The sequence below is a fragment of the Panicum virgatum genome, chromosome 3K, assembly GCF_016808335.1.
Source record: "Panicum virgatum strain AP13 chromosome 3K, P.virgatum_v5, whole genome shotgun sequence".
NCBI lineage: Eukaryota > Viridiplantae > Streptophyta > Magnoliopsida > Poales > Poaceae > Panicum > Panicum virgatum.
The window spans coordinates 4,549,192-4,561,017 of NC_053138.1; the positions used below are offsets into that span (position 1 = coordinate 4,549,192).

General features: G+C 44.0%; 2 protein-coding genes across 3 annotated transcripts; both read right to left on the reverse strand.

Moving 5' to 3' along the window:
- Nucleotides 1–1,015: 1,015 nt before the first annotated feature.
- Nucleotides 1,016–5,548, reverse strand: LOC120696948 (PHD finger protein ALFIN-LIKE 8-like). Of its 2 annotated transcripts, XM_039980018.1 has the most exons (6): nt 5,263–5,510; nt 5,126–5,158; nt 4,297–4,452; nt 3,599–3,827; nt 1,675–1,801; nt 1,016–1,577 (listed from the first exon to the last, which is right to left on the reverse strand). In XM_039980018.1, the coding sequence occupies exons 1-6, from the start codon at nt 5,372–5,374 to the stop codon at nt 1,305–1,307; spliced, it is 930 nt and encodes a 309-aa protein (XP_039835952.1). In that variant the 5' UTR covers nt 5,375–5,510; the 3' UTR covers nt 1,016–1,304. The 2 variants fall into 2 exon arrangements, with proteins under 2 accessions (XP_039835952.1, XP_039835953.1); XM_039980019.1 differs by lacking the exon at nt 4,297–4,452 and having other exon boundaries at nt 5,263–5,548.
- Nucleotides 5,549–7,791: 2,243 nt separating this feature from the next.
- Nucleotides 7,792–11,479, reverse strand: LOC120700814 (serine carboxypeptidase 1-like). The gene is made up of 13 exons (XM_039985034.1): nt 11,080–11,479; nt 10,741–10,817; nt 10,534–10,659; nt 10,324–10,426; nt 10,206–10,243; nt 10,019–10,120; nt 9,675–9,758; nt 9,370–9,606; nt 8,920–8,985; nt 8,701–8,825; nt 8,479–8,592; nt 8,222–8,267; nt 7,792–8,100 (listed from the first exon to the last, which is right to left on the reverse strand). The coding sequence occupies exons 1-13, from the start codon at nt 11,396–11,398 to the stop codon at nt 8,017–8,019; spliced, it is 1,521 nt and encodes a 506-aa protein (XP_039840968.1). The 5' UTR covers nt 11,399–11,479; the 3' UTR covers nt 7,792–8,016.
- Between the last annotated feature and the right edge of the window lie 347 nt (nt 11,480–11,826).

Sequence of the window (11,826 nt, forward strand, 5' to 3'; positions counted from 1 at the left end):
GCATTCTCACAAGCCGATTTTTATTAGCGACACAAAACTGATGTACATACTCAATTTTACAGTGCGTCAAAGTTGTATAGATGTTCATTACAATGGCAGGAACAACAATTTTGTCTGCACAAACAAGGATTACAGCAACTACCACCTCCATGTTGCGTCCTCCAAAATCATAGAATGAAAATGAAGCAGTTATTGCCCACGGAGTGCCCTTGACAACGGCAGCGAAAGAAGTTTGTGGCCAAGACCTGGGGCATCGGAGGATGCCAGACAACGAACTTGTCAAGGCGTTGCCCTGCATCCTAGGGATCAAGGCGTCCTGCATCTTAGCTTCTTAGGGGCCACGGCGGCGGCGCTCCGAGGCCTGATGGCGGGCGGCGTCCTCCATCCTAGGGGCTGCGTCGGCGGTGCTCCAAGGCCTGATGGCGGGCACGGCAGCCTGTAGCCTTGTGGAGCAACGAGGAGGAGGAAAGTGGTGCGCGGCGGCCGAGTTCTGGCGAGCTGCGGCAGCGCTCGGATGGAGGCAGGCCGGCGGCCGAGTTCCGGCGAGCTGCGGCAGCGCTCGGATGGAGGCAGGCCGGCGGCGGTTGAACGAGTGAACACCACACCGATTATGATTGGGATTAATCTTGCCAAGGGGGTTTTCGTATTTTTGTTTTGCATCTCTGATGGTGTGCTGGGAGGGTTTATGTGTAAATAAGTATGTCACCGTTGGATAGTCATCGGACACATCACAACAGCTGCTTGCACGCTTGCACAATTGGCCTGATTGCACCCAAGTAGCCGCCGGTATTAACAACCATCAAACCTGAGTAATAAGGGGGGGAAAGTAGTTTCGAACATGCAGGAGAGCACATAATAAGGCGCAAACGAACAGGCAGAACAATTCCGGCTGCATCCTGCATGCATGCCATCAGTATTTTCAGAGCACTAAATCATGCATAGCAGGTCACCATTTGGGCCTTACCTTCTCTGAAAGATTTCTGTGTGTACCTGATGAAACAACCCAGTCATGAAATGGCAGAAATCTAACTTTAAAACGACAAAATGATCAAACATGGCATAGTTGGAATCTAAAGCACACAATTCAGTAGACTACAGAGCATAGATGCTTGGGGCCACACACACACTACAGCAGTCAGTCAGTAATCATAGTACTGACACTAAATTCAGATGGATCCTCAAGCATCAACGCCGACAATATCCGGACAAGGTATTCGAATCTATAGCTGCCCTAACCTGAGAACTTTAGCTTACAACTCGACAAGGCTCCTTAGAGCATTGTTGGCAATTCGGGTTTCCTAGACTCAAGCCTTAGCCCTCTTGCTGCCTGTGCAGGAGGGGCACTTGTACTGCTTGATGTGTTCCGCTTTGGCTGGGGTGATCTTCACGCACTTGCCATGGAACCATTTCTCACACAGGTCACAGCAGATCCAGAAGTCATCGTAACTTTGGCCGCATGCGCCGCACAGCGTGCTCTCATGGTCTTCCTGTGGTTCCCCATCCTCCCCTTCACTCTCCTCTTCTTCCTTTGGAGATGGCAGCTTCGGGGCCCTTGAGTTGGGTTCTGATTGGCGTGGCTGTGTATTCACCAAATGTTCAGTGTCAAAAGAGAATCATAGAGTTAGTTGGCTACTTGTCATGTAAAATGATGACAGTGCAATTGAAACTTCATACCTTCGAGCCAGTTTTGTTACTCTTATTGCTGTTTTTAGGGGTTTTGTCTTTGGGCTCTTTCTTGGCTGTTCCTGTGACAACCTCATATACTGTGGGAAGGTTATTGATCATGGTGAAGAGCCGTTTCCTGCAAGCCAATCGTCAAAAGGTAACTCCATCAGTATCAAACAGCTTGAAAACAAAGAAATTTTTGTCCCTTATGGTTTAATAGTCTAACACTAGGAGATCTTTGGGCACAAGGACTTCACATGAAACATATGAAATTAAATAATATCTGAAGAAAACGAAAACACATGTCTTGAAGGGTCAAGACAGGGCACATCAAAGTAATCATGGAATGAATAGGGCAAGTTATTGTCAAATATATCATCAAAGTAATCATGGCGGAATGAATAGGGCAAGTTATTGTCAAATATATCAGAACACTCTCATATAGCATTTATGGACATTCTAAAGGCTTAGGTAATTTTGATGCCAACTAAATATTGTCAACCAATTTAATAAAACAGTATGGGTGAAAATATTCAGCAGCACTTAAACATCTATCACCAGCGATCAATTCATTTCACACCAATGTAAGAGCCCATATTACAAATCCTAACAATGGATATGCAAACTGGCATGTATTTAGACAAAAATTGGATCTTTAACCATGCATTCAAAGCTCCATCAGACAGTATACAACTAACTTAAACAAAAAGAAGAAAGGTTCATAGCAACCCAAACTAAACTGTAGCTCAAGGCCAGTGTACAGATAACAGATGTAACATTTGGTTGCATGCAACGTTCATGTCTAAGCTACAGCTGGCCTTGAAGAAAAACAATGTGAATAAGCTGAAACTACTGCAGAAAACAACCAAAGTAACTGCAAAATTTAGCTATTTCAGAAAAATGGAACACTAAGTAAGCTTGAAGATATAACAGCTGACAATATCCAACATAAACTGAAATAATTATGTTGTAGGTTTAGTTGTAAGTTGACTACTCAACAGCTAAAGCAGATGGAACCATTGCACACTTGACATGACCAAGATATGCAACAAGTGAACTGACATCCAAATAAAGATAATTTCTTTAGCGCCATACAACAACAACAACATAGCCTTTTTTCCCAAGCAAGTTGGGGTAGGCTAGAGATGAAACCCGAAAGAAATAAGTTCAAGGTTCAGGCACATTGATAGTTAGTCTTCAAGCGCTCCTATCCAAAGCTATCTCTTTAGAGATATTCCAATCCTTAAGGTCTATCTTAACCGACTCATCCCACGTCAGTTTAGGTCTACCTCTACCCCTCTTTACATTGTCGACCCGCTCAAGAACCCCATTACGCACCGGCGCCTCAGGAGGCCTTCGTTGGACATGTCCAAACCATCTCAGCCGATGCTGGGTAAGTTTCTCCTCAATTGGTGCCACTCCGACCCTATCCCGAATAACTTCGTTCCGGACTCTATCCCTCCTTGTGTGCCCGCAAAACCACCGCAACATCCGCATCTCTGCTACACTCAGTTGCTGGATATGTCGCCTTTTTGTAGGCTTTTTTATGGTCGCCGGGAAATAAGGCATAGAATTTCAGCTGGCTGGTTGAAATGGCGGCAAGCTTCTGGCATCCTTTGTGACTTATTTCCCGGTATGGAAGCACAAATATGGCTTATTTCCCGGTGACCATAAAAAGAAAACCCTTCAATCTTTCTTCCTCCATACATATTGGATAAAATAACCAACATACCATCATCTTCTCCATATCCTCTATCTATCTAACTAACTAGAGACAATCTCTTTCCACACTCACTTCTCAATAAAAATCTAGGTTCCTGATACTATCATATTCACGTTTCACAACTATGAGATAGGCCAAATCCCACTGACATGAAATAAGTCAAATACAGAAACAAAAACCGAATTCTTATAATAAGAACAAATGAAATACCTGGATTCTTTGTCGAAACCAAACCTTGCTCCAAAATAAAATGCAACTGACAATAACCAAGAGTCACTATGCACGGCAACAAGTGACAGCCAATCTTTTTCATTCATCCCATCACGTGCAAAGTTAATTCCCAGAGCTGGCTCTGGGAGTTCAGGAGGGACCTCCTCTGCAGGCAAGTTGACTTCCCATGTCTCATTGGGAAGTCCATACAAACATAGGTTCTCCTTCTCTGCACAAGAAAAAAAGATGATAATTCCTCACATAAAAGATGATAATTCCTCAAATTATGTGATCATAGTTCTAAAGCAGGATTTCGGTAACCATAAAATAGCAGGACCACAAGGAGAGACTGAACCGTCCATTTGAAATTGATCATTTCATGAAACAAGGAACTGGAACACAAAAGGGCAGACTCTACAACAAAATGCAAGAAAGAAGAGTCTTCATGGCCCCTTGTGACATTACAAAACGAATAAATCAGTTCCATATACATCAACCAATAAGAAGACAATGCCCATGGGCGCTATTTTCTCTCCCACCCAGAATTTCCGACCAGTACCGAGCAACTCATCTTGCATTGCCAACAGAACATAGTAAGAGCTAGTTTCCCGAGTTAAGCATATAATATTTGAAAGCAGTGCAAGCTTTAAGTAAACCCATGCATCTGTGGAAAACAAAATCATAAACGTGGCACTAACCCATATAAGCCCTCAGGGCCTGTCCAAGTGACCAAGGTGCATGCCCTTGTTTCCATGTAGGATGGGCTAGTGGGAAATGACGACTTAAATCCTGGGAAAGATCTGCAGTGACATAGGAGTAATTGTTTGCGATACACCCGTCCGGCCGTCCCCAAGCTGAATAATTTAGGTGCCCAGAAAGGATATCAATGTTTTTTTTTTCTTTTTTGAAGAGTTGATATCAATGTTGACTTGTACTCGAAAAAAAAATGGTATTCTGACACTCCCATCGCTTGACATCACGCACTCAGGAAAAGTCCCGGAAATACCCCTCGTACAGAAGCGGAAAAACTACTGAAAAAGTCGTTGTCGGGGAGTAAATGGACAGGAGCACGACTTTTGGAGATGACTGGCCGGCCGCGCGGTCGACCAGCTAGCTCGTCAGAAGATAAGGATTCCCCACGTCCCCCTTTCCGCCTTCCCTCCCCGAGATGAGCTGTTGCAAGAGGACTAATAACTAGTACGTCGCGAAACCGGAAGCGAAGCTCAGCGGTCGTCACCCCGCAAGAACGGAGCCGGGATCCGCCGGCCAGATAGCCTCCCCGGGCACACCGAAACCAAAATCCGGGCGAGAACTTCAGAAATTAAGAGGCAAAACCTCGAAAACCAGCTGAATATGCACCCCCAGATCGGTCCTCCGCGAGAGCTCTCATAGATTGAAAAGCAAAACGCTCCAAATCCGCCCAGTAACACCCGAATCCGCACCCCCCAAACCCTAGAAATCCCAACCGAATAGGCGGAGAAGAGCAGAGTAGAGCAGGGCAGGCAGAGAGAGCGAGCTCAAGCTCACCTGGGTCGCACATCACGTAGAACTTCTCCACATCTGCAGAGAGCCAGCGGGAAACCAGTGAGAACTCCGAGCCCCGGACGGAGTCGGAGGTGGAGAGGTAGGTGAGGCGAAGGCGACAAAAGCGAGGCGGGGGTTACCGGTGGTGAGCGCCCTGATCAAGCCGGCCCGGCGCGCGCGGAAATCCCGGAAGACGTCCTCCGGCGAGCGGGGGACCGGCGGCGGGCCCATGAATCCGCCTCCTCCGTCCATTGGCCGGCCTCCCGGAGCTCGCTCGGTCGCGGAGGGTAGGGTTGTCGGAGAGGAGAGGAGAGGGGAGCTGCTGCTGGGGATTGCGAAGGAAGCGAGGACGATGAGGAGTCAGTCGATGGGGAGGAGGAATTTGGAAGACAAAATTAGGTCTACACCGAAAAAAAATTGGTATTTGCCACAACACACTAAAAAAACATATCTTTGCTCAAACACATTAAATTTTCAAAGTAATTGGGTGCTGGACACTATACCTATTAATTTAATCATTTTTAATAGAAAAGTACATGAAAAGACGAAATTGCCCCTACCTATTCCATTCTTTCCCTGGCTGCCTTCTCCCTAAGAGAAACGGATCGGCTGCTTCGAGCGCTGCTCCTCCATGCATCGCTGGTGCTCCAGTGCGCCGCTTCTGCTCCCTCCGGCCGGGCGTCAAGTTCTCGTCTGGTCTCGGCTTTCCTTCGTGGTGCATGAGTCCACCTTGAGACGCCCCTGGGATGTCACCCTCCCTTCTTTGCTGCCTGGCGTTGTCAAGGATGATGTTATGATTCTCATCTTCTGGCACATCTGGAAAGCTCGGAACGCCAAGATTTTCGACCATCGGGACTCCTCCCCTGCTGAAGTTCTTCGCCACATCTCTGCTGATATTGATGCCTGGAGTTGTAGATATAGAAAGCTGGCCTTGGAGCTCCATGCTTGGCACGAATGGATTGTCACTTGCTAGACACCTCTCCCTACTCTTCCTGCTCTCCTCATGTATTCTCTTTGCTCGGGATGCCGAGTACTACTTGTAACCGGACTCATAAGTTTCCAATGAAATAGTAGGTGGGGACCCCCCATGTATTTCAAAAAAAAAACATATACGGGGATCAGAGTGAGACAACCTACATGTTGGCGCACATATCACTAGCTACAAAAAGCAAAATGCGAGTGAAACTAGACTGCATGGGAAACTTATTACTTATTTTTAGGAGAGAAAAAAACATAATAGAGATACAGATATATATAGATAGAGAACAAAGATAGAGATATAGGTTTTTGACATACTGATAGAGATCGATTAAATAAAAAAGGTGGAGTGATTAAAACAATAATAAATCCTTCAAAAGCTTTTGTACTATTGTATATAAGAGGCTGTAAATACATGGTAATTGGTAACACATGTATGGCCTGCAACTGTGCTGTAAATCAATGCCTACCGTGTCCACTATAAAGAGCACCGGCAGCAGTCCATGGGATGGATCAACACACACCAAGCTCATAAAACACAACCTTCAGTCAGTGCGCAACGTTTCTAGACGAGGATGAGGAAGAACGCCAGCCGCCTGTTGATTTTCAGCCTTGTCATTCTGGTGCTATCCTCATGTATGCCTCTCTCTCTCTCTCTCTCTCTCTCTCTCTCTCTCTCTCTCTCTCTCTCTCTCTCTCTCTCTCTCTCTCTCTCTCTCTGAATCTTTGGTTCAATTCGTTTCTAATTTCTACTGATCATACATATACATAGGTACGGCGACGACGGCCCCAAGGAATGTTGCAAGTCTGTTGATCGCCAAGAACTGCAAGCAATTAGTCTTCCATATGGACTGTAGCGGTAGTAACGGCGCGACGGCATGCTTCGGCATGTGTAACAGTAGAACTCCTCCTGGTGGGCCTTATGGCAAGCCCGGAATTGCTTGTGTTCCTGATGGGTGCCAATGCACGTACTGCAGCTAATGGTTTGCAGAAATCTTCACAGCCGGGCCATGTAGCCTAGAGCATTAATATAATCAATAACTTTGTATGGATGAATTACTGGGCATATTGATCTGTTTTTTTTCTGCCTTTTAAACTGACAGATAGGCTAGGAGACATAATACAAACTCTTTTTTTTAGTAGATCCTCCAATGACCAATGCAAATTCTCATGCTTACAAGTAGGCTTGAAAACTTAGACTGCACTGAAAACATTCTGCTCATTCTGAGTATCAGCGTGTCCACAAGCCGATTCAGTGGAACTTCTAGCATCAACATGCCTGTAAAACTTCTTGTGTATAAAATTGAGGCCACATCTTTTATGAAAAGCCACTTTACCTAAACTAGTTGTGATGTAGCAGTTGTTGATCAACCGAACATACCCTTTGTCTCCTATCCAGCTTGTCTCAATCGGAGATGGTGAATTTTATTAGAGCTTGGCTCCTTAACAACCACAGTTTGTTTTTCTTTGTGGGACTATTAGGACACAGTATCCTTTACTGCCCGTGTTGGATAATAATAAGTTGAAGATCAGATCATTTGTTTGGATGTCCACTCAATATCATTATTGATGTTCTAAACATCCCCTCCGCTTCTTTTAATTCCTTTTATAATTTTAAAATTTAATTTTGTAGTTTTGACTAACAACTGCGCATGTTTACTGTACAAATAAAGAGATGAGTTATGTAACAGTACTATCTGATTTCAAAATGTTTGGCCACACCATGAAGGCATGAACAATGCCTGTAAAAAGTTATTGCATACATGTGTTTGCAAAACAAGAGAATGTGACGTTGTAGTCTGCTCTAGGTACTTCGTTCCTTTGAGTGCATTATTTGTTGTATGGGTTATCCAATTTCTTCACATTGTGCTCTGTTTGATTCCCCATCCTACGCAGATGCATTATATTCAGGAGTTTCACAGTTTAGAACCAGCAAGCCAACGGCTGTAGAAAGCCAATGCTTCCTTTGGTTTATACTCAGGAACTGTGTGCCCAGCACCCTGTGAAAGGAACAACAGATAGTTAAAGGCAACTTAATTGCAAAAAGCTTTGGTCGTGTTTTATTAATGTATTCAATCATAAATCAATGCACCACTAGATAAAGTTTGAAATAATGTTCACCTTAATAGTTGCAAAAGTGAGACCATTTTCGTATACTTGGGTGTACCTGAGGAGTGTAGGGAAATATGTGAGTTACATCTCCTTTTAAAAGGAAAATATGTGAGTTATTAAGAGATCATTAATTATCTGAAGATTTGCCTGACAAAAGAAATTGTAACTTGTTTATGAATTCATATCTATGAATAATCTAATCTCTAGGATATAGCAAATCAAATATCATCGGACAAAAATTGCTGAATCATTGTTTTTACAAATACCCAGAAACTTCTTCATCGACGATCCATGGTCGCCATGAATCAATGACTCCATAGCCCAAAGATGCAGTCCATGCTTCGGTCCCAGTGTAAGGCACACACATATCATGGTCACCGCTGAAACAAATGGAATTAAATATATAATTATAATATCAGCTTCTTCTAAGGGTTGATTTAATGTTGCAAGGGCTTAAAAGGATATTATAGGTTTGTAAAGTCAAGTACCTGTAAATGAGAGCACGATAACCCTGGCTTGTAAGGTTCTTGTGATAAGTGACCATACTCCCGGCATCATGATCAAAATTCAATAATGCATTTGTGCATAAGACCCATGGTCCAATTGAACTGACCTGACATGTGAATGGTAAACTATGGTTAGAGAAGACGGATAGTTTTGAAACTCGATGTCTTTAATGCAACATGGTTAATATATGACTATCATACTGGCTCGGCATGAATTGCAGATCTGACGCTATCATTGTTCAACCATGCTGTTGCAACTTCATCATTCTGAAAATTTAAGCAAACGAGATACGATAAGAATTGGCACAAAATGAATCATGCTTCTCATGGGAGTAAAATTATCTCCTATGCATTTCAAGAATAAAATCCATGCAATGGAATGGGAACTGGATAAAAACCACATAAATCTTTTAGTTGGACAATGTGCATTTTTCATGCATGATAACTATAGAAGATAAAATAACTCGACCCATATGAGAAGACAGCCTAGCAAGCCACCAATGACTTCTGTTAAGGAAGTGTGGAGTGTAAAAGATCTAGCACATTTTTGTAGTGCAGAAATAGAGCAATATAATATCTCCAGAAGACTAACACTCTGACAGATCACAAGAGACAATAGAGCTAATGAAAGGGTGCTGCGCCTGTGCTCACCGTACACGGAACAGTAACGGCAAATTCCTGCCATGATGGAACACGCCCGGCTCTTACAGGAGCTCTCAAAGGCCAGGCCCGTCCAAGCATTCTTGTTCTTACTGGAAGGGGCTTGTCAGTTACACCAAGATCTTTGAAACTTTGAGGCGTTCTGCTATTTTGTGGGGTTACTTTTTTGGTATTTTTGCTGTGGTAGCATGGCTCAAGAATGTCATAAATATTTAATCCCGCAATTGCCTACACAAGAACATAGGATAAGTTACAAGAATGGCACTGATTTTTACCAGATAGTGTCACTGGTTTACCGCATTGACATTCAACAGTGCTGTTTGGCATTTAGCACTGCTACAGTCATTCCAGTAATTTCCTTGACATGCAGAACTGGCATCCTGCATTGTGAATAATAAAATTGGTGGTGAATTCAGTAGGCAGTTCAAACCGAAACCAATGTTCTTGGCATTTTTTTTGAAAACAATGTTCTTGGCATTGTTGATTATATTTTTTCTATTTGAAAGAACATAGCCACAGGATGATATTCTAAAAAGTATACATTTACATTAGAGGTGATAAGATATGATTGTATCACTAAAAATCCATGGTGGAAGGAAAAAAAATTGGTACGGGGATTTCAGTTGGAGTACAGACGCACCTTGTACATATCATCTGAAATCAGGCCCATTCCGTGTGCGAATGGTACAAGAGCATTACCATCAAAGACGGTGTCACATACACCATTGCCAACCATGTAGCCCTACAATAAGAGTACAGAATAAAACATCAAACTTTAGATTTCCTTGGTACACGCAGGCAGCATTATAAGAAAATTCCTTAATAACCTTAAAATTTATACTTGGCTTGACTTCTTTGTGAATTCCTGTGTAACATTTTGTCAGCAACAAGAATATGAAAACAATCAAAGCTGTTTAACGGTGATTACGATCCCAAAGCAAACACCTTTGACAACTTCATGTGAAAGGGTAGGAACATAAATGCCGGCGTATGATTCTCCGGCTATGTAAAATGGATTTGTCTGGAACTCAGGGTAGAGCTGAAACCACTGGTTTAAAGTAAACAAGAAAGAAAAGAAAAATAACTCAGTTTCTTGTTCCACAAAACAGATGATAAAAATTGACATCACCAAACATGATGAAGCTCTATATATACCTTGAGAAGAAAAGTATGAGAATCATTAGCAGTCCGAAGGTCGCCAGTTGTATAAGCTTTGGACTTATCCTTAGCATATGACAGACCAACACCAACAGGGGAGTCCAAGTATATCACACTAGACACCTAAAGTGAAATGAAACATCATAGCTCTCGTTCAGATTGAATGAACAGATGGTTTATGGTTATTATGTAAATGGATCCAACCTTGGACCAGCTATAAGGGTTGAGATGAAGCTTTGGTAGGCTTCCAGCTGACCCTCCTGACTCAAAGTTGAATGGCCCTGAAACCAGTGATGTAATGTGTCTCAACATTGAACAATAAGATGAAGTGTATGAAAAGAACATCAAGTTCAGCACATCCAACGATAGAAACTGGCCCTTCAATATCTCTGATTCCACAGGAAAAAAAAAGAATGTACTTATAACTGAAAACCGCTACAGTAATGAACAACACTCCTCTGCAATCTTAGTCGTTTAGAATAACAAAGTACCAGTAGTGTGCTCATGAGTCATGACCTTTGTCACGACAAGTAATGGACGCACCGTGCTCGTAGACGAAGCCGTCGAAGCTGGAGCATCCTGGCCCGCCGTTGAGCCAGAGCACGAGGGGGTCGCTGGCCGGGTCGCGCTCCGACTCCACCAGGTAGTAGAACATCCTGCTCCCGAGCTCCTCGTCCACCATCACGTACCCGGCGTAGTGCTTCGACGGGAGCCGGGCGCCCTCGAACCCCGGGAGGCGAGTCACCAGCGCGTCCGGCGGCGCGGCGCGGCAGCAGCAGGCGAAGGATGCCAGCAGCTGCAGGAGGACGAGGGCTGCGGCCGTCGGAGCCGACGACGACAGAGCAGAGGCAGACCAGGCCATTGCTGCCGGCCGGTGTCGGAGAAGACTCGGAGCTCGGCGTCGACGGATGATGTGGTCGAGCCCGGCCGGGCGCGTGCTTAAATAGAGCTAGCTCTGCGTGCCTGCAGATACTGCACAAGGGTCAAGGGATGTGGTGGTGCCACTGACACGGCCGCAACGCCTGCACTGTCTCAGGCTCTCAGCATACCCATTACCATTAATGCTCCAAGAAATATGCAATCTCAGGTGGATATCCCGAGATTTCTCAGGATCTGACAGATACGCCATGTTTTGGAGTGGGATACTGGGATCCCCTCAAAATCTACAGGGTTTAATTTAGTAGGGAAATGTATTCATGACGGTACCTAGGCCGCGTTTAGTTCCCAAAAATTTTTACCCAAAAATTTTCACCTCCCCTTTAAACACATGTATAAAACATTAAATGTAAT